General features: G+C 41.2%; 1 protein-coding gene across 2 annotated transcripts in view; it reads right to left on the bottom strand.

Moving 5' to 3' along the window:
• TBX15 (T-box 15) overlaps nucleotides 1–23,261 on the bottom strand; it is a 152,957-nt gene that overhangs the window by 123,688 nt on the left and 6,008 nt on the right. Inside the window, exon 1 of one of the 2 annotated variants that reach the window (XM_027866766.1) lies at nucleotides 22,515–22,802. The exons of the other annotated variant lie outside the window; for it this stretch is intronic. Coding sequence (XP_027722567.1) covers nucleotides 22,515–22,716 — 202 coding nt within the window. The 5' untranslated portion in view covers nucleotides 22,717–22,802. Of the gene's footprint in view, nucleotides 1–22,514; nucleotides 22,803–23,261 lie in introns of those variants that run through there. 2 annotated transcript variants of the gene reach the window in all.

The following is a 23,261-nucleotide window of genomic DNA, read 5'->3' as shown; positions in this document are numbered from 1 at the left end:
TTCTCTACAATCCTAATTTCTTCTGTTCTTATGTAATGCAGGTTTTGAACCAATCAAGATTCTGATGGCCTTTCTCTAGACAATTTTTTGTTTGCCAGTGACACTCTTAAATTGTGATGCTAGAAATAAACACAATCCACCAGATATAGTCTTAGATTGTAAAACTCACCTCCAGCCCTGAGCACCACCTGAGCTCCCACCTTCTAAATGGAACCTCTAGCTTAGGAACTGGCCTACACCACCTGCCATATATTCTCTTTCCTAATTCAACTACCTTTACTCAAGAGAGAATAAGGTTTCCTATTGAAGGCAACAAATTATAGCTAGTTCTCTCACTGCCTGTCCAATAACACCAACAACTCAATCCACAATCCTGTTCTCATCATTTAAGAGGACATACCAGCATTTAGTAGAAGTCTTTTTGTGTTACTTACAATGAGGCTGTTTTAAAAAGAAAAGAAAATGTCCTCTTGCTTATTTCCTGGGTAAGGTATAAAGTATCAGAAATTAACAGGAAAATGTGCCAACCATATTATCATAAGATGGGTGTCAAGTTATAGTAGATCTCAGGAACATCAAAGAGGTCTCCCCCTGCCTCCCCATGAGATCCTGACTACAAGGCATCCAAAGTATACTCTAGATGAAGAATGCCTTTTGTGGGGAGATGCTTATTTATCTACTCACCATCCCTTCTAGGAACTGAGCCTCACGATTAAAAACCTATGTGATTTCCGAGTACACCATATAGATGTTGGACAATTATAGTTAATTCCTAGTCAAAAACTGTTGCCTATCCATGCCAGAAGAGAAGACAATGGGCAGCCTTGTTAAACCATGATGGAATCATACTTCGATCATGTGTTTACAATAGTAAGTTTCCATTTCTCCTTCCAGCTTAAAAGGTTCTACTTTCTCTACTCTAGTTGTTTTTTTCACTTTTGTTAAATGACTATATTAGGTGCAATCAAAACTCAGGGATATTCAACTCAAAGAAGGTAAGACTAGACTACGCTACTGTGTTCGTTCCCAAGGTCTGGGTGACATCAAAAAGTCACTTCCAGCTTCAGAATTTAAATCATTCAACCAGGAGAACTGATGGGCTTCTGGGTATGTGACATGCTTTCACAGAGTGCACCTCCTCTGTCTTTATATACCATTGGGATGAGATGGCCATGCAATTAGAGCCAGAAAGGATCTTAGGTGTCGTCTACTCCTAATCTCCCCATTTTACAGACAAGGAAACTGAAGCCTGGAGAGGTGAAATTGTCTTGTTCAAGGTTACACAAATAGTGTCAGAATTGGGATTTGAGTCCAAGTCACCCCACTCCAAATCCGGCCTCTCTTTCCACTGCACAAGGATGAGGTTTGGAAAGTCATTAAGAATCCCCCTTAGTCATGCACATAGGTGGCCTAGAACCCAAGGCTCAGGGCTTAAACCAGAGGTTCTTAACCTTTTAATGTGTCATGGACCACTTTAGTGGTCTAGTGAAATTCAAAAGTGTTTGTAAAGGCATAAAATAAAATACATAGGATTACAAAGGAAACCAAAGCTTAGTGAAAATAAAGATGTAATTTTTTTTCATCTCACAGAAGTTAACAGACTCCCTAAAAACTACCCACAGACTCCTTCAGGGAATCTGTGGACCTCAAGGTTAAGAACTTGTGGCTTAAACAAATACAAAGATGGAGATCCTAGCTTCAAATTAGATTCTGAGAATGGTTAGACATTTAATAGAACCCAGAAAGGAAATAACAAGATAGAAAAGGGGAGCACCAGACTCCTTATGTCCCCTTTCTCTGACTTGAGTCAGACCCAAGAAGCATCAAAACCTTTACAACAAAGTTAATAAGTCTAAAAATCTCTGTCTCTCTGTCTCTGTCCCTGTCTCTGTCTCTCTCTGTCTCTGTCTCTCTGTCTCTGTCTCTTTCATGCATGCACACATACACACACACACACACACACAGGAATTTCTCATCCCCTGCTTCTGCCTAACACAACAGCGTTTTCTTGGGCAAACACATGCAATCTGTCTTTCATTTAAGGATATTTTTTGCACTTCTGTCTAACACCAGGGATTTTCAGATTGCCTTTTTATTCCATTTCTTTTTCTCCCTTGCTGTGCAGGAAGTAGAGGCTGCCAGGGAAAGAAGGCCAGAGACCAATAGGAAAGGCTGGAGCAGCTCTGCTCTGAGACATCTCCCTCACTAACTAATGACACTTTCTATAGCTGGGGGGCCTGCTCAGGAGGAGGCTCCTAGAAAGCAAAACTGAAACCCCTTTGCACATTACAGAAAGTGCTTTCTCTTTGCAAAAATATTTTCCCCACATTATTACTGCACATTCCTTTGCAATAGCACTGAGGAAGTCAATGGTTTTAACCCTCTTTATAGATGGGAAAAAAACAAGGATGGGCCAAGTGATTCACCTGAGCTTACTCAGCAAATCGCCTGCCACACTGAAGGGCGTGAGAGGTCAGGGTCTCTGGTACCAAACCACCGCCAACTCACATGGAGTCTTCACATCTGACACTCCATCTCCCAAGGCCTCGCCGTTTCACTGGCCTGGAATGCTCTCCCTCCTCAGACCCGCCTACTGGTTTCTTTTAAAGCTCAACTCAAATCTCACCTTCCATAGGATCCCACCTTTCCTATCCTTCCTCCTCTCCCCCTCCCAGGGCCTTCCCTCAGAGATAATCTCCCGTTTATATTACAGGTATCATATAATATTATTATATTATATATAATATGTATCCTATGTTACATATATTATGTATGCATATATAATAGGTATCTTATATTATATATATTATTGTGTATATATTATTGTTATATCATATGTTGTACATGTTATATATACATATATAACATGTATACATATGTTATATCATTTGTATATGATATTATATTAATATAATATTACCTATATTATATTATATATTATATTACATATATGTGGGTATGTGAAAGGTATTAGATATTGCTCAATATCTTTAGATATTGCAATTAGATATTGTTGAGGGCTCTGTGTGTGTGTGTCATACATGTACAGTTAGATAGTACAGTGGGTAGAGTACTGGGCATGGATTCAGAACGACCAGAGTTCAAATCTGGCCTTAAACACTTACTAGCTGTGTGATTCTGGTCAAGTCCCTTAATTTTTGTCTGCCTCAATTTCGTCAATTGTAAATTGAGGATCATAATAGCATTTGCCTCCTAGGGTTGTTGTAAGAATCAAATGAGGAAATACCTGTAAAGTACCTGCCACATAGTAAATGATTAATAAATGCTTCCTTTCTTTCTTTCTTTCTTTCTTCCTTCCTTCCTTCTTTCTTTGTATGCTTTTTCTCCAATGTTTTCTCCATAAGCCCCTTAAGGACTGTTTTTGCCTTTCTTGGTATCACTCAGTGCCTGAAATGCAGTAAAGTGCTAAATAATTGCTTTTTAGCTGACTAACCAAGCCCACTTCTTAAAGCTGATGTTTTCTCTGGGTGCTGGGCCTTTGGACCTATGCCAGCTATTACGTGGGTAGACTTGCAAAGGGCATCCTGGATTAGGGGGGGGAACGTGGAAAAGTATGTTATAATTGCTGAGGCCCAAACCATGACTGGAGGATACCTGAGGTGCTAGAAACTTCTAAACCCTTATCAGAGTCTAAAAACAATAGAACAACATTAATCCTGAAAAAAACAAGACCTATGCCGCAGGAACCCATCAAGACTTCCTGGTTGGATTTGTGCAAAGACACCAGATCTTAAGCCCTGAGTCTGAAAGGAACAGTGATTTCTAGTGCCTGCCCAAGCCATATGGATCAGGAAAAGGAGGTTGTTCCAACTCTACTCTCTCACTCAGCCCCCTGGGTACTTTGAATTTACTAACATTCTAACTACAGACTAAATAAATATTCTGGGTATTGTCACAGTAAAATGAAGTCAGTAACTAGAAAAACCAAAGAGAAGGATTAAAAGTTACTTTTGCCCCCAAACTCTCCAAAGGGCCTCTGAAAAGAACATAGAAATCTCAAGCCTTCTGGGTCCTCTGAATTTTCCAACTTCCCAATTACAGACCAAGTGAACTAAGGTCCCACACTTTGACAGTTAACTGATATTTTCTGGGTCTAAAGTGTGGATAAAACTGCTTTCTGTGCACAAGAGTTCCCCAATACATGTTAATGAATTTCAGGTCACCATCCAGTTGAAAAGGCTATGGTCAAAATATCCTTCTAAAGTCCAGAGGAGTATGTACATTTGTTGATGCCTAAGAAAAAAAAATTCCCTTACAGAAAGACATCACTCCCAACACATACCCGAAATGAGCTACACAGCTGTATAGCTCCTAAAACTCAGCCAGGAAACCAGACAAGCAGAGAAAAAGGAGAATGCAGTCAAGTCCTGGGGAAGAGAAAAAACAAACGTTAACACCCGCAACTAATTCACCCACGCAGGCTGGCAAGCCTTTCTTCCACACAACACACCACCTCCCCAGTCCTCCCTGAGCTCTACTTCCTACGTGTGAATTGGTACAGTACCCAGAACTGACCTGTCTCAGGAGAAATAGTCTCCTGATCTCTTTTGTTATTACCATGCCACCCAGACATAATATCATAAAGATTCCTCAAATCACTGTGATGTCACAGTCTAATCTGTGTAATATGAAGTTGTACCAGGCTGTAGATAATGTTCCCAGAATGAGGGTGGTTTTGCAGCTGGAGATTTCTCTGGAAGCACTTGGACTATCTCAAGACTCTGTAGAAAAAGTCATATGACCAAGACTCCATTTGTTTTCCATTATTTATATACAGTCATAGCCTGAGCTGTTAATTCTACCACTTACATCAGCAGCACACTCAGTAATTTATTTATAGTCAATTGCATTTGACAAATAGTCCCCAAATTTTTTTTTAGAATTTTTGCTTTGGTTCCAATCTTACCCCACCCTGGAAATTTAAAGTTGTATTTATTTTATCTGAGTTTCATGGGTAAACATGCCCGAAAAACCATTTGTTGCTGCCGCTATTACATATTGTCAAGTCACAAATCCTCTACTTGGCCACTTGGTTGTGATGTTGGCAAGGAGAGCAAATCTGGCTTTACAATAGAGACATTCACTCTTTCAAACATTCAAACATTCACACTTAATTCAAACATTCAAATATTCAAACAATATTCAAACATTCACTCTTAATATCTTCTAAACATCACTTTTCAAGTCCTGAAATAGAGCTAATCTTTGGTCTGTGATTTGACAGACCAGACAATAGCCACAATTGAGCAAGAGATACAGAAGGATGAATGGCCACACTCAAAGAAACCTTTCATGAATGCATAGATTAGAGCCTTTTCCAAAACTCTATTATAAAAATATGACTTCAGATCAAAGAATAAATCCTAAGCACATCAAGGGAGAATGAGGTGAAAGCACAAACAGATAACAGCAATCTTGAAAATTAAATTTTAAAAAAGTTTCCCCAAGATCCCTACTACTAAAGTCACCTACACTTTAGAAAAACAACATAAGCTGGTAGCTGGAGCTGAGAAGGGGAGAAAAATTCAATTCAATTAATAAATATTTACTGAGTGCCTACTATGTAGAGATGCATTCTCTGCCCTCATGGAACTTACAGTCTAGAAAATGTGAGTCTAAGAGTTACCATTAAAAGATTTGGGGAAATGAATAATTGTACTGTTACTTGGTAACAAACATGGTGGCTGATGCACCACTTTACTTCAATTCCTTAAGTATTTATCCATGTTTGATGTGTGAAAGATACCATGCCAGGCACTGGGTTTACAGGAAATGAAAAATCCTGCCCTCAAGAAGCATACAATCTACTAGGAGAATATGATAGCTACACGAATAAGTATGACACCAGGGAGAATATAAAAAGGCAGAAAAAGCCAGAGAGAGTACTCTTAGAAAATCTGAGGAAGGATAACTCACTTTCGTTTGAGGGAACCAGAAACAGACCTCATCAAGGATGGGGTTTAACCAGTGGAGATGATGAGAAAATTCAATTCAGGTACACGTAACAATTGATGATTACCCTTTATGGTTTGCAAAGCACTTCACATACATTATCAACGCTATGAGGTTGATATTGTTAACCTTATTTTATAGATGATGAGACTGATGCTCAGGAAGGAAAAATTACTTGACCACGGCCACGCCATTAAGTATTAGAGAAGGGACACCCACTTATATCCCCACCCCCAAACCCCAGTCCAAGTCCAAAACTCTGTATAGTGCATTGCACAAATGCATAGAGGCAACAGAGTGAAGAGGAAGACTGGGGAAGAGTTAATCATCCAGTTTGGCTGGAGAGCTATGAAAAAAATGAGAGAATCAAAGCAACTATCTCACATTGAAAGTTGTGGCTCTGCTAGCCGTACTTGTCTGTCACTCTTCAAGGCTGTTTCCTAATCCTTGTGCATTAGAGAGAAGCCACTGTGTAAATCAGGAACTCTTCTCGTGTAAATTCAATCCATGGAAAAGAGATTTCAGCTGTGATTCCAGAGTTTCCAAAAATCAGCCATACTTATAATGCATGAATTGCCTGTCGCTGCAACTGATATGTTTTTTAAGCCATTCCATTTTGAATCAATTACCCATCATAAGTAATCTCTGTTGTGAATGAAAAAGAAAATGGGTACAACAGAGCCACTTAATGTTCCCCTGAATTTCAAAATGACTATGGTTTAGGATAGGGAGATTTTAGATCAAATTCAATAAGTAGCCCAATCCTATTATATGGAAGAATTGCAGAGGAGATTTGGAAAAATATAGGCACCCCAAGTTCAAGAACATCTTTTCTAAAATTCAGACTTTCCAAATTCTTTTCACCCTGGAACCTTTCCTTAAAAGGTATAGTAGACATAATCAAAGTAGGCCATTTAAAGGCACTGCCCTTGTCTAGGGATGTCCAAATCCTGGGGTGAAATTTCCCCTACTCTCCCTACTTTCCAATTATTTACACAACAGCAAAGGAATAACTAAGTAGCAGACTAAGGGCTCAGTAGTATGTTCCATTAGTCCAGCATTTATTGTACCAGGAATTACTCTGCATCCTCAAATTGCTTATCTGGAACCTTCTTCTTTTTTGTTATCAGGTGAGGGGAAAATAAGATGGATGAAGAACCCCATGTTCTTCCAGCATTACTATGCCCCTTTCACTGGCTGACCTGCTGTCAATCATCATCAAGATAGAAGTGATTCTGTTAAAACTATTACTGAGAGCCTGATGCTGATTGACAGCTTAGCTAGCCAGTAACACTGGTAAAGGGGGGGAGGGGTCTCATGCCTCCCTACATTACTATGTGCCCCATGGAAGGATGGAAAAGTGACATTCAATATCTCTTTACTTTCCTCTACAGTACTACCAAAAGAGAATGATTAAATGTCTCACATATAGATTTTCTAACATTATGAGACAACAAAGGAAGGCCATCTATCTTCCTAAGTTCAAAATTCGTAGAATTAGAAAACCATAGAACCAGAAAGAGATGTGAGAGGTAGATCATCTAGGGATACTGTCCTTCTCTGGGGATGCCCAGGTCCTGGGGTGAAGTTTCCACTACTCTCCCCACCACCAATTACAAATATAAACTCTGCATTTTATAGATAAGAACATTGAAATCCAATGAAGTTAAAAGATACACCTGCCCAAGATCACACAGAGACAGGTTTAGAACCCAGGTGTCTGACTCCTGGTCCAGGGCTCTTTCACTTCAGCCTACAGCCTGCCAACCTAAGGCCCCTCTGAGTCTGAATATCAGAGAAAAGTCCTTCACAGAAAAGATGAGAGATTAAGTCTTGGGAAAATGAGGAGAGGCTTAAAGGGGGTGTGACCAAGTCATAAAATCATAGGATCATTCATTTAGGGCATTTGAGGTCATCTAGTCCTCATATTATAGTTGGAGAAACTGAGGACCAGAGAGATGAAGTGGCCTGCCCAGGGGCACACAGCTTTGAAGCAGCAGAGCCCAGATTTAAATACAAGTCCTCTAACCATAAATTGAGTACTCCTTGCACAACACCTTAAGACCAGGAATATGTGATTTGGAGATCTAGGAGATATAGGGCATCACAGCATAGTGTATGAAAGGAACAGGACTCAGTCAGTATTGAGAACTCAGCAGTTGGACCTGGGTGGGCAAGGGATAGCCTTCCACATCTGGACTGGTTTGTCCTGTGTGGGAGATGGGCACCTGGCTTGACTCCAACAAGGAACTGTGGTTTCCCTCCTCCCCAGAGAAGCCACCTTCACCGCCTTGCTGCCAGGAAATGACATAAATCCAATGTGGGGCATGAGAACGAAAGAAAATCTTAAACAATTTCACTTCTTTTGGGAACCTCTCTGTTTCCTGAAGAAAGTAACTTTAGAAAGGAAATGCCTGAAAAACCAAGGTAGCTTAGCAGTTCAAATACAATCGGTTATTGCTCTCTTTGTCATTTTCTAAGTTTCTGCTATTTCTCTCAAAAGCTTTCACCACATGACTTTTTCTCTGACATCCCATTTAGGTTCATCTTCACTTCATTTGGTCTTTTTACTCTTTCTCCTTTATGTCAGGCTGTTTGTGTCTATTCTTCCTTACCAACGCCTACCTATTAACACCCACCTGCTGTCTGGTTCATCCTCTGCCCAAGTTGAGTTCAGGTCTAAGTCATGGTTTTGTCCCTTAAAAAAAAAAGGCTTGAAGGTGGAACTTTCTTAACATCGTTACCATCCTAAGAGCCTGTCATCTCTTTCATCAGGTGCAAGCTTCTTGGCTACTTGTTAAGAACTTCAAAAACTGGGTAGAAGAGATATCTGTTATTTCAGTTCAAAAAGGGTTTAGCCAAAACACATCACCTCTGCTTGTATTGCTGCAGTGGAACACCAAGTAGGATCTGAAGCCCCACAAAGCCACAGAGAATGTTTTTCAGTTCCCCCAAACTCTTCTAAAGTCTCTGTGAAAAATGTATTATTAGCCCCATTTTATAAATGATGAAGCTGAGTCTCAAGGAAGCTAAGTGATTTGCCTAGGATCACATAGTGAAAATGCCTCAGAGAAGGTATTTGATAACCACTGTGATACTCTGGCCATGGATATTCCAATGGATCAGGAATTCTTAAGATGTAATTTTGGGGGCTCTGCAAGCTTTCAATAGTTCGATACCTGCATTCCAGTAAAATGTGTTTCCTTTGTAATCTTATGTATTTAATTTTATGCATTTAAAAGCATTTTGCCTGTTGACTTGGGAAGAGGTCCATAGTCTCCAGGTATATGCTGGAACCAGCTTGTACAGGAGCCATTATGAAATATTCAGTGTGAATGTTTACTCCTTCAGAAACCAACAAGCTCTACAAATCGGTGTTGGATTTTTTTGTTAATTATATGGACTTAAGAAAGTGATGGAGAAAATGTTAAAAATACAGATAAATTTTAAAGTGTTTTAGAGACATTCCTCCAACCCACCCAACCCTACACTGGTCCAAAATGCTACATGACTAAATCCCATACCTTATTCCTAATTTTAATCTATGAGCAGTTATCCTGATAATAAGACTAATAACTCTCATTTATATAGCGCTTCCATAAAATCCTGCTCTAATGTCTCATCATGGCATGTATTGAACCTGAATATCTAAGGCAAGTCTTATCTGGCAAAGCATAATTTTTGACAGGTCAAAGACTGAAAGGGCTTCAAATAGAGTCCCAGAAACAGAAAGTGGGTTTTTCAAGGACTGTCCTACCTAAGTACAAGGAGGTTCATCACAATTAGGCTAGCCATTATATAACAGACTCTTTTTAAATGAGGTCCCACATGGGATTGAGGATTATAATTTTATAACACTTAGATATAGAAGAAACTTGGATAGACATATAGTATTTTATTGTTATAAAGCACATTATATACATCATAGTTAACCACATGACAATCCCAAGAAGCAGATAGTGCAAAAAGACTTTGGCAGGCTAGAACATTCAAACCAAATGTAAAAAAGATGAAACTTAATAGGAATAAATATAAAACTTTCCATGTAGGTTCAAAAAAATCAACTTAAAAAAAGACAAGATGGGGGGAAGTGCTACCACAGATAGAGAGCTATAAAGAAGGTATCTTAAAGGTCATTTAGTCAAAATTTCTCATTTTACAGATGAGAAAACTGAGGCCCAGAGAAGTTAAAATGGCTAGCCCAGGCTTCCATAGGTGGCAAGAGGTAGATCCAAGATTTGAATTCAAGTTGTTGGTCTTTCTTCTGCACCATACTGACTCCTATCTAGATGGAAATTCTAATAAAGATCTGGTAGGGAGAGCAATTAGCTGATTTCAAGTTCATTGATACATCAACAGTGTGATATAGAAGCAAAAATTAATGCAAAATTAAGTATAGCATCAAGGACTAAGGAATTTACGATCCCACTGTGTTCTGTCCCAGTGACATCTAAAATACTGTGTTCAGTTCTAGGTGTAACATTTTAGGGAAGATACTGATAAACCAAAGCACATTCCTAGGAGAACATCCAGGATGATGTAGTGACTTGAGATCATTCTATATGAGAATCAGTTGAAGGGACTAAGGAGTTTACTCTGGAGAAGAAATGTTTTCAGCATGATAGATCTCTGAGTATTTTAAGGATTCTCATGGGAAAGATGGGTCAGACTTGTTCTGCTTATCCCCAGAGGGCAGACCAAGGCACAAGGGACAGATGCATAAAAGAGGCCAACTTTGGCTTGATATAAAGGGAAACTTCCTAACAATTAGAGCTATGCCAAAACGAAATGAACTGCTGGGATAGGTAGTGAGCTTCCCTTCCCTGGAGTTCTCCAAACAAAGACTTGAATAACTATGTGTCAGGGATGTTGTTTAAAAAAAAAAGGATTCTTATTCTGGGATGGCCTGAACGTGTATAGATGTATAGATGACCACTGAGGTTCTCTCACACTTTGATATTCTGAGATTCTGTTACATATTATTAACTGGATTTTGAGATGAAGAAACTCAAGTTTTGAAAAATGAATGACTTGCCTAAGGTCACACAGATGAGGCTCAAGTCCAGGTGTCCTGACTCCAAAACCAATGTTCTTTCCATTACACCATGATGCCAGTAAGTCTGATGTGTTGTAATAGGGCTCACTGAGTATATTACAAAATGTTACTATTTGGTTGCATACCACTAAAGATATGCATTGCTACTGGAATGTAAGTGCTCTGATGTTTGTTCATAAAAGCAAGTAAATATGGCAAGGGCTTAAGAATAAGGGCACTATTGGGTTTCAGATTTAGCGGCAATGGTCCATAAGGAATTAGACTCTCACAAGATAGAAATATGAGGAATCACTCCTACGTGCTGGTTGGACATGTCTTCCTTTGTGTTGATTGGCTCTGACACTACCCCAAGTTCAGCAGCTATGAATAGTGGGCTTGAATGCCATGTAGACTTCTGATCTATCTTGTTGACAAGCATTTTGCCTGTCCCCAAGTCATGTTTTTAGCATCCTAATAACACTGCCAAATCAAGATCTTGGCTTAGTAATCTTGACATGGAAAATAGGAACTAATACTTTCTGTCATGGTAAAGTCCGATTTCATGACAATTAATTTTTGTCCACAAGAGGCAGAAAGTCCCAAGTACAATCCTGTTTTTCACACAGTTTTTCTGTAAAGTAAAAAGTTAGGGGTTTGGGCAGCCAGGTATTAAAGTGGATAAAGCACTGGGCTTGAAGTCAGGAAGACTTCTCTTCTTGAGTTCAAATCTGGCCTCAGACACTTAACTAGTGTGACCCTGGGCTAGTCATTTAGTAACTTTGTTTGCCTCAGTTTCTCCATCTGTAAGTATAATGATCTAGAGAAGGAAATGGCAAACCCCTCTAGTATATTTGCCAGGAAAACTGCACATGGGGCCACAAAAAGTCTGACAGGACTGAAACAATTCAACAACAACAATAAGGTTGGGGTGAGAAGGGACTAGATGACCTCAAAGGTAAATGCCACACCAGTGACACAGCTGTAGGCAAGTCATTCAACCTCTCAGTGGTCCAAACAACCCCCTGAGACTGAAAGATACTGTGTTTGCTCATCTGCATTGATAGAAGGTGGTTTCCTCACAGGGAGTTCCCTCCACCTAGGAGATCAAGGATACAGCTCAGTCCCACTGATTTCATCCACTTGGAATAAGGTGACTTTTTTTAAAAATACCAAAAGGCATCTGTATTCCAAGTCATGTCCCTTCCAGTCCCCAACACAGTGCATTACACAGAGTAGATAGATGGCATAGTGTATATAGTGAAAGGGACACATTCCACCATTTACTAACCGGGTGCCCTCAGGCAAGTCAATTTAGTTCTCTGAGCTTTTGTTTCTTCATCTGTGAAATGGGCACATCCTGAGTTGTTTAGTAGCAGATGTGGGATCCAAATGTATATTTCTTTAATTCCAAAGTAATGTTCTTTTCCACTAAGTTCTGCCATCCCTCTGAGAGCTTATTTTCTATGGAAAACATTTCTGTTTTTTGGAATATGCTCCATAAACATTTATAATTACTTTTGTTTATAACTCCCAGTATTGAAGAAAATTCACATTGCTATATTTATTTTTTTTTTCCTAAGGCAGAAGCAGAGGCCCTGAGAAGTCAAGCCATTGGACCTGGTGCACTGAGAAATGCAAAAGCTTTAAGGGTCAGAATTAAGGGCTCAGTTTAGGACCTAAATGATGCTTAATTTCTTAAACTCCAGCATCCTCGCCTTTCCCTCAAAGCTCTCTAAGTCAGAGACAGAAGAGTTTTATTTGCTAGAATGATAATCATTCAAGAGCTATCTGGGGCTGCACATTGAGACACTGGGAGATCATAGAACCAGATGTCATTTGACACTGTTTTAACTTTTTGTTCTGTTTTCAAAATATACTCAATACTTCAAAGATCCCTGATCTCACGGGCACAGACAATCCTTCACCCAGTACAGATGGTAATCCCTCCACAATTTAATAGTCCATAGGCAGCAACTGATGAGTTGCTCATCTCATGGATGAGCTTCTCCTAATTCAGTTAGGTTTGTCCTCTGATAAAAGATGAGCTGTCTGTCTCTGAGCCTAAGCTCAAAGCCCATATATCTTGGTAGGGCCTGCCAGAGATTGAGCTCTGCTGGCATAACCTGGCATAGTTAAAGTCAACTCAACACCATGATGATGCATCAGAATGGGATATTCAGAAAGGAAAACATATTCATTTATTTTGGATGATTAATAAACAAAGCATCCTGTATCAAGACTTGCTGAAATAGTATTTATTACTTACTCAAGTGTACTATCACACCAACCTCAGGGACTGGGTTGTATAATACACAATGCCCAATATGGCTCTCATTCTATTGGGTCACTTAAATGCTTGCTCATATTACTACAAAGTTACATCTAAGCAAGCAAAAACATTAATGACACTAGCAAAACTATTAAGTTTAAATGACATTTTGCTTTTTGAACAGGCTAAATTATTACTATGCTCTGTAATAGGGTTGCTAAGATATATCCTGACCCTAGATTTACCCATTTGGAAATGTTTAGGGATAAAAAGTTCAGCAAGCAGAGAGATTCCTGGTTTCTAATTGCTCCTAATGTTTGAAGTCAGTTTGATTCTTCTGAAATTTGCTGGCCTGATGAAAGCAAAATTCAAATCCCCCTCAGGGCGTGAGGTGTAAGATCCTTGGGCCCCTTCTTAGCTGCATTTTTGGTGGAATTTTTTTTGTTTTCTTTTATGCCCCCCCCAACCTCCACCCCCAAAACCCCATCCCTTTACCTCACAGTCAACAGGCCGCAGTAACTGGAGCTTATGAGAGGAATCAGCCATCATGCAGCACTCCAGTGTCCCTGGTTATTTAAAATGCCACAATCAAGGTTTCTGAACATATGGAATCTGCCTTGAGCTGAAGGGTGCAGCAAGACCTCCCCAGCTCGGGACACATTGCCTGAAGCTGGAGTATGGGGAGCTGAGAGGAGTTAGTTAAGGGATGAAGAGGGAAACTTGAGGCTGTAGCTAAAATATGGAAACAGAAACTAGGTTTCTGTGGGTAGCTGTTTCAGCAAGGCCCTCTCTTGCTTTTTTGCTCTCTGTCATCTGAGGAAAAAGAAAAATATTCCATGTTCTCTGAAACCAGCTAGCCCAGGACAGGATGAAGAGCTGTGGAGAGGAGAGTTTAGGAAACACAGGATACCCAGCCAATGGCAAACGGATGAAAGGGAGGTGTAATCTGTGATTCGGGCCCAATTAATTGACTTGCTGTCTAATTTTTCCAGGGAACCATTCACAGGGAGGGGGTAAAAACAGAATTCCTTCCACAGTGAAACCCCATCTGAAATTTGCTGGAAGAGTTGGCTTTCTGATCCTCGTATGGGAGGGGGGCAGGTCGGGGGTCAAGTAAGCCACAGGAGGAGGTAAGAGTGAAAACAGGGCTTTATGAGCCCCAGTCCACAGCTTTAAAAATAAACATTGTATTGTGGGATGGTGTTAAACAGGAAGCAAGAGGGATAGTGAGGAGAATAATATCATGGCATTCACTTGAGTTCTGTAAGTTTAAACTCCATGGTCTCTGCTAGCTACATTATAATAATCCCTTAATGATTAGTACTTTTCAAAGCGTTCTCACGTGCACCATTTCATCTGATCCTTGGACAAGCTTAATATAGTCAAGGCAAGTAGAGGAGATGAGAAGGAGAAATGCTTCTGCATATTTCGTATTTTTTCTGTGTACCACTTATCTTAACAAACAAAACAAAAAACTCAATGGTTTTCATATTATCTATGCTATTTACTCTGAGTTTTTCCAGACCCTAATAGCTGTACAATTTACTCATTGGATAAAAAAATTGAGATTAGTATTCACAGTAAAATTCATCTGCACTTTTCAAAATGAATCTCATCATCAAATAAATTTTAAAAATTTCCCACCATAGGACTGACCCTTCCCCCAACCTGTGTTTTCCTTTATCCTTTATCCTACAACATCAGGATCCAATCCAAAGGCTAAACTAGGGGCATGGCTTCAACCTTGGGGATTTTTTACAATTGTCAAGCTGAACCTGGAGGTGATATCCCCAAAGGCCTCCCAAAATTCAGATGCTCTGTTTGTAAATAAATTAACTCAGCAAAAACTACGGTGAAACAATCCTTCTGTTTCTCTCTCTCCACCATTATCTATATTACAGTATTATTCCATATTACTGTAATATAGAGTATTACTATAATATTATAATACGCTCACAGAGAGTTTCATGTCATACTTAAAATTTGTTATCTCCCCTGCCCCCAGCACCCAGCACACAGTATGAATTTAATAAATATGTGGTGAACTGATGAATAAATGAATGAATGAATGAATAGCATAATGGACATAACAAATCTATAGTTATATACATTATGTTGTACATACATAAAGTACTTAGACCAAACATGGGGTGTGTCAGCAGTAAAGAATGAGCAATTACAGGGCTTGTTTCCAATTCTAAGTTTGTTTTAACTGAAAACTTCTGCTTTGATTAAAATGAAAATGTAATTGAATTTTACAAGTATGTTTGAATTCCCCACCTCTTACATTTCCTGTGAGGGACTCAGGCTGAGGCATCACTGCTAATAACTATAACCAAGGCCTAAGGTCTTACTTAAATTAACAAATAATTATCCTTCTTAATAGAAGTGTAAACAGAACCTCATTCATGAATTTGCTAATTGCTCTTCCCTGCTGGGACTTTAGCTAGGGTTCAGACTTTAACCATATGATCTCAGATAGGCACACATAAAATTCTGAACTTAAACTCACTAGGAAACCTGGGGGGGGGGGGAGAAAAGTAAAAATGATCAATGTGGAGGAAAGAGAAAAAAGAAAAAAATTCAGTCTTGCTTGTTTCAAACTGAATCTAAATTCTCTGAGTTACCTGCCACCATGGGGAAATATTCACCAAACATCAAAATGAAAACTTCTGATAAACAAATCCACTAAAATTTTCCCTTCTGCTAGGCTGCTTTGTTCCTTTTGGAACTCAGAATAGAATAGCCACATACACACCAGAATCATTATTTAATTGCCTTTCCAGAATTGAAAAGTAAATGCCAATCTGTTCACCCTCCAATTTTCTGTGAAATATACAGATTTTAACATTGACTTTTGTCATCTGGCCCTGCCCTGGGAAGGAGCTAACAGATTTAGGAAGGAATTCTTCTACACTCCAGTGTAAAATAGGCCAGATTCCATAATCAGTGGTTCATTTAATTCTACTTTTTGAAACACAGATAATAACTACCGTAATCATGGAAAGCTTCCACCACTGAGGGTTTGATTTTTTTTTAAGAGACCTTCAATTATCTTGGATTTAAAAAAAAAAGCTGTTTTTTAGTATAACAGTTCACTCTTATCTGAAAAAACATTTTGTCCTTAGTTGTTTCTGGATGGCTTTTTCTATTAATTTTGTTACCACATAGGCAAAGTAAAATGAAAAGTGAAGGAAATTATCCAGATAATTAGAGGCAGACAAGGAGCGAAACACTTACAATTGAGGGCATGAGGGAGAGACTTAGGAACTCACCTCAGTTTTGTAGATTGTCTATTTACCTGGGTCAACTTGTTTAATTTTATTTGTTGGTAGATGCAAGGCTGTCTAACACAGCTGTTCCCTTTGGAGATCAACTGGTTATCTGTCAAATACTCAGAGTAACTTTCATATTTTCTTTAATTAAAATAAATTTAATTTAGTTTTGATCACTTTTTACAGAATTTCATGACACTCTTTAAGATCATTGAACAGGTTTTTCTGGGACATCTAGAAACTTGAGATAACTTCCATGCACCTTTAAAGTATGGCATTCCCCTTTTGTTCATCTCACTGATTTTTGCTTAATAGGAACTTAACATGTAAGGTTAGAGAAACCAAAGGGTACTATTGTTGTGTATACCAGCTCTGTGACTGCTCAGTGGGCCATCGTGCTAGGATCTGTGTGCACATCATCTGCTGAAGAGTTTGGGAAGGAGTCGATTCCCATTTCTCCCTGAACATTGGAGCTCCTTATGTGAACTCTTCCCAGTAATCGACCTGAGGATCACATGGATATTCGGTCTGGGGAACTCTAGCGAGTTCTCTTTTAACATCCAGTAATGATCTGCTTGGAGGAGGCAGAGAAGAGAGTCCAGGCTTGCACCCAGGAAGAGACTGGAGAGAGGCAACAGTATATTTATTTGTCCTAAGGCTTTGATGAAATGGAAAACCTTCTGCTAAGCATGTGTGCACCCTTGCCCTTTATACAAGAAGTCTGGGAGGGGGAAGGGGAAGAGAGATCGTATTTGAGGAGATCTAACTGGACACCATCATTTAAAAAAAAAAATCTGATCACATCCTTCTTTAGAAATGTTATCAGGCAAACAAAGAAATAAATCAATAAAAATAGGGAGATTCTACAAAGTCTCTCTATCCCTTCCATAGGCTTTAAACTACCCTTGACATTTAAAAGGTATTTCATATGGTGCTATCGCCATTGCCATCATTCCAGTAACGTTTCCTTGTAAGACTTTATAACATTTAATTTGACGGGCTCAGTACTCTTTACTTAACAATAATCTTTCCAAAGTTCGGATGGCATAATGCAGTTATTATTCCTTCCGCGACATACTCACAGCAGTTACTATACAGAGCACCACACCACCATACGATTTTTCACATTTATAAATTTGTCTGACAGTCCCCAGGGAAAAGTATCTCACCACTATGAACCAGGGAACTTACACCCTCTTAGACAGTCAAGATCAATCGATGACAATTTCAGATCTCCCTCTAGAAGACCGGGCTCTCTCCCCTTCATGTAGAGGCACTTACAAAGGACCTAACATAGGGAACCATATTTCAAAATAGCAAAGAAGCTTTATACTTGTCTTGCTCTGTGTTGGGGCAGGACACACATGTAAAAACTTTCACCCAAGCATGCTCTCACACACTCTCTTCACCCCCAAAGGATTTCATCTGAGACACTGAGCCAAAACTATACACCCAGCTCCGGATTAACTGGCGCAGTCAGGTCTGCAGAGACCATCCAGTATTCTAACACTCACATAGGGTCGGTCACATCTGGAAAACCCGGGTAATCGTATCTCTCGGGAAGGAAGGAGAATCGAGAAGGGATCCCTGAGCCTCTTTGAGCTCTTCAGGCTAAGCCACAGAACTGCAAGGAAGAATTTACTGTACTCAGCAATATTACCGATCTCTCTCGTTGCGGTTGATATTATTAGTCGTATGCTTCCTCGCCCAGTTTCAAGCACTTGGGCGCACAAACATTCACAAATCTATAACCACACAGAAACCTAGTCAATCTTTTCCTCCATTACCCAAACATCACCAAAAACAAAAACAAAAACAAACTCCCTTTGATTTCTCCCCGGGTTACCCTTAGTTGAGCGGAATTGACCTCGCTAAGGAGATAGAATTAAAACCCTACCCTGGTTAAAGTGACTTCCTAAGTCAGAGAGCATCAAGTCTGGTGTCCAGATTCATCTCGCGGGCAGATAAAGCCCCAGACAATTCAGCCAGCTCTTTAGTACATCCTGGGGGTCCCTGCACCCGCCTCCCCTCTTTTTGGCGTCCAAGGAACCCCGCCGACCAGCGACATTTCCCAAGCCGGCTTAAAGGGGCAGGCTTTTGCGTCGCGTGAGGCGAACCGCCAAAGCACTTTGGAAGGCCTTGTAGTCCTTCCGAGCTTTAAGCCTCAGAATGCTCTGCACCAGTGTCTACAAGCGCAAGTTTAGAACTTCTGAGTTATCCTTTTCGACAGGAAGATCCCGAATGTTTGCAGGGGAAAATTTGATGGGATCTGAAGTTAGAACATATAACCAGGGTTAGAAAAGGGAGACTGTCAGGCTACGTGAAGGTCTTTTCAAGGCCGCAACTGGGGAGACCCTGGACTCTCTGCGACTGCGAGTTTGAGGGCAGGAAGAGCGAGGCAAGAAAGCCCGGCGGGTGGCACAATTGGGCCAACAGTACTTGACCCTTCTCTCCCAGTGCCCTAGCGTCTGATTCTCCTGAATCCTGGGGAACTTTGCCTCTTGAACTGGGACACTCATGTGGGCTCCTTGAATCTGAGAAATGCCTTCTTGCCCCCATCGAAGTTCACTGAAAGTTTCAAAGTCCAAGGTTGTGACCCCGAGCTTTTTTCTTTATTTCCACTCCGATTAGTTGGAAACTTGACATAATAGGTGTTTGGGGCCTCGAAGGCTTTTTGCCCTTTTCCTTCCACTGCCCGCCCACCACTCTTTGGATTTTGCTTCGTTATGATAGACGGTCCCGTTATGCAGGCAAGGGATGAGGAAATTATTAGTAGTAGTATTAATGTTATCGTCTCTAGGCTTTCGCCTTGCGAGCAATTAAATAAAGTCAAACTGTAATTGAAACAAGGAGAAAGAGAGAGGAAGGAAAGAAGATTAGAAGGGAAGAAAACAGAAAAGAAGAAAACTGCTCTGGCGCTCTTCTCAGCGTTCCCAGGCTTTGTGAATCTTGTTCCATGCCTAGAACACGGTTATGGTCGTTTATTTAAACTAAATCAAATATAAATACAAACCCCAATTGTCCTTCTAAATAACCACCATCGCGCTCCTCGAGCCCTGTCCGCCCTCGATTTTATTCCCTGGGAAGGAGTTGATATAGTTCTTGACCGTGTTTACCCTCTAAGTGCAGGAGGGGAAGAGGTCGTAATTAGTGATGGGCCAGGGACCCGACGTGCTGAAAGAATCGCCCGCTCTTGTCTTTCCAGATCACAGTTCGGTTGTTTGATTTGGTTACCTTTATTTCCCCCTCTAAACCTGGTCGTAATTTCTGTTGCTGTTGCTATGGGAAAATAAGTAAAAGAGTCCCAGTTCTCCAAATTCAGCAAAGTGCCAACTCGCGCGTTCGCCCCAGGATCTCCTTTCCCTGAGCGCCTCAACTCTCAGACTGAGTTATTTGCCTCGATCGCTCAGCTCGCGGGAGCTATCAAAGAACCTGGGACCCTCTCTGGCAAAGCCTGATCTCCCCTTTAGGAGGATGGCTCACTTTTCCGTCTGTCCGCTCCATGCACAAATGCGGGTGGAACCGTCTTTCCGCGGGGACTTATTCCCACGCAGAGAGTCTTGGGAAAAGTAGGAGCTTCGCAGAAGAGGGAAAGAGATACTACTGATTTCTTTTTTTAAATGCCGCCCCCTCCCCACTCTTTCCTAAAAGAAATCGCTTCTTGCTTCCTTTAAGGGTTCTTTTTTTTTTTTTAAGATAGAAAGTTGACAAACTGGGAGAACTCTACAAAAGTTACCTTCTTTTTGTAGAAGAAGAAAATGAAGGGCTAAAGGTCTGCATGAATAAATATATATTTGCTACTGTTCTTATTATTTTCAAATGTTTACGTTTTCCCCAAAGATTGCTTCCATTTTCCCTTTATTAGCTCTATTTCCTCCCTGGCCACCAAACTCCCAGACCTTGATCTTCCAGCTGAGAAGCAGAGAAAGAAAGATCCAAGAACGTGGCTCTGATTAGGAGAACTTGTGTTATCTCATTTTAACAGTGAAACCACAGAAGAGCTAAGCCGAGGAGGATCCGCCGGCAGTGTGCAACCCTTCAGAAAAAATCAAAGAGAAATATTGTTGCGGGGTGGGGAGAGGGGGAGAAGAAAGACGGGAAATAGACTCCCAATTTTGCTGTCGAAGCTACTCCCTTAGTAATTTTAACTCGGATCGGATGAATATAGAAAGGGAAATGGAACAGGCAGAAACCCCAAACACTGCCTATTCTAAACCTTTGCCAGGGCTCTGGTTACTCGGGAGCGAGAGTACTAAAATAGCGCTACAGAAACGGTTTCACAGAAGGGTTAAGAGGCAGGATGATGGGGTAGAACTCACTATTTGCGACACTTGGAGCCAGAAAACATGGATTCCAGGCCCAGCTCTCTTTTACCTAGATGTGTTTGACCTTGGGCAAGTCGTTTTACCTCCTTTGTGGTTCATTTTCCTCACTAGTAAAATGAAGGAGTTGCACAATATGATTTCCAGAGCTTAACATTCTCTGAGACTTTGAGCACTTGCCCAGGGAAAGAAGCAATACTGAAATCACATTACCAGTGCTCCAATTTCTGTGGCCGTGAATTCGTGGACGTATTCCGCCGATATAAATCTCCTTTTAATTTTCTTTTCACCGTCTAATAAAAATAATTCACCAACACTAAAGCCAAATACCGTAACTTGACACAAAAACACGAAGAATTCATAAAATCCTGTCTCCGAAGTCCACCCTTTAATCGCATTATTATTAGCCTCCTGGCCATGGAAATTGAACTGTCACTGCTTCAAAAAAAAAAAAAAAAATGTAGCAGACAGCTGCCCCCTTCTCCAAATCTTCCCTGGGCCAGACTGTTAGAAGAAACAAGATTTTCTATTTCTTCCCACTGCCCTTGCCCTCTGTAAGTTGACGATCTGGGGTCTCTCTGGCTCTCTTCTCAATTTCTCCCTTCCCAATTTCTCTAAGCGTGTGTCATCTCACCCCTGCCCCCAGATCCATGAGATCGTTTCCAGAAAAGCATCAGAATCTCTGGACTGGATATGTACTGAAACAACCGAAAGAGGCTGCATGTGTCGTATGTGTGCGTGTGTCTAAGTTTCTTCTGATAACAGCTGTTCGACCTAGGCCGGTTTTTCACAGGCGAAATCTTGGCACTTAGTACAAGAAAGACGTAAGCGTTTTTTCTGTTTGAAAACATATCAAGAAGGTAATTTTGTAATATTTTTGCAGATATACACGTCTAATATAAATTAATTGCATGCCTCTGTCTACTCGGATAATAGATGTAAATGTCCAGGGAATGTATCCAAGAGGTAGGCTATGTGAAAAGAATTCCCATATAAATGTGAACTTTAAAACAAATACAGTAATAATGTAATTTCGATCTCTTATCGCTAGGAAAACACTCACGCACACACAACTTCAACCCCAGGAAGGTGGGAAAGGATGAGGGTATGAGCAAGGGGTAAAAAAAAAGTTGGGAGATCCTAAGTAAGCAGGGTTTTCTTTCTGAGGAAGAACTGGTTCACCGGCTCGCTCAAGAGAAGAACTGCTCATTCTCAGGTGCCCAAGTCCTCACATATTTATCGCGGGATCGATTTGGCCCAGAGTTTGGAGGGCACTCCCCAGAAAGGACACCACTTCGCAACTTAATTAACATGCTTCTGCAAGTTAGTTTTATGACAGAATATCAGCAACCACACCATACCTCCCTCCAAAGAAAGAAAGAAAAAAAGTTTTCAAGAGCCGACTCGGGGAAGATTGGAGACATTGGTGCAAAAGACAACAAAACTTTTTCTTTTTAAAGAATTGCAGAAGAAAAAAAGGAAAGACGAAAATGAGGGGCGAAGGAAATAAAAAGTAAAGAAAGGGAGGGGGGAAAAAAAAACAAAGTAAAAGAGAAAAAGGGAAAGGCCAACCCCCCACCTTCCTAGATTTACATTCTGCCCCCTGTCCGGGCGCCGCCTGCTACGCACGCCGTACTCACCGGGGTGGGGCTCCAGGCAGTGAGCCGCGTCCTCGCCGTCTCCGAGCGGTCCCGCGGGGCTCAGGGACTCCATGGACAGATCCAAACCCTTTTCCTCCCAGTCTCGGAGTTTGCGCTTTTTATTTGTCCCAATCAGGGCTTCTACGGAGAAAGCATGTGCTCGGGAGCTCAAGGCGACTGCAGATCTTCTCCTTTCACTCATCTTAGCCGCCCTGCGCCCTGGACCGCCAGCCCACCCGTAGCCGGCTCCAAATCGTGCGCTAAGACGGACCGGCCGGCGGACCCTCAGCCGGGAAGAGGCAGCAGAAGCAGCGGGTGTCTAGAGCAGCAGCGGCTGCGGCAGTGGGTCTCGGCGCTGGCGGAGGTGGTGGCTTCTCAGAGTCCTCTCTACCCCTCCCCCCACCCCCCCCACAGCCCAGCACTGCCACCCCACTCACTCGGCCTCCGACTCCGGAAAGAGTCCCCCGCTGCCCCCGGCAATTAGGAACCTGGGCCCGTAGTGGGGACAGTATTGCTACATGAGCTTGGGGAAGAGGCTGTGGCGCTGGACCCCGGCAGAGTGGAGGCGGCGGCCGCGGCTGCAGTGGTGGAGGCTCCGGGACAGCTGAGCGGTGCTGGCTGGTGTCCCCACCCCTGCCTCTCCCCCCCCCCTTCCCGGGCAGGCTCAAAGACTGTTCGGACTGGATTTCATCTTTTTTTAAATTCTCTCTCTCTCTCTCTCTCTCTCTCTCTCTCTCTCTCTCTCTC

The sequence above is a fragment of the Vombatus ursinus genome, unplaced genomic scaffold (assembly GCF_900497805.2).
Source record: "Vombatus ursinus unplaced genomic scaffold, bare-nosed wombat genome assembly UNPS02014782.1, whole genome shotgun sequence".
Lineage (NCBI taxonomy): Eukaryota > Metazoa > Chordata > Mammalia > Diprotodontia > Vombatidae > Vombatus > Vombatus ursinus.
The sequence above is the reverse complement of the archived record's forward strand: the minus strand, read 5'-3'. Positions and strand labels throughout refer to the sequence as shown.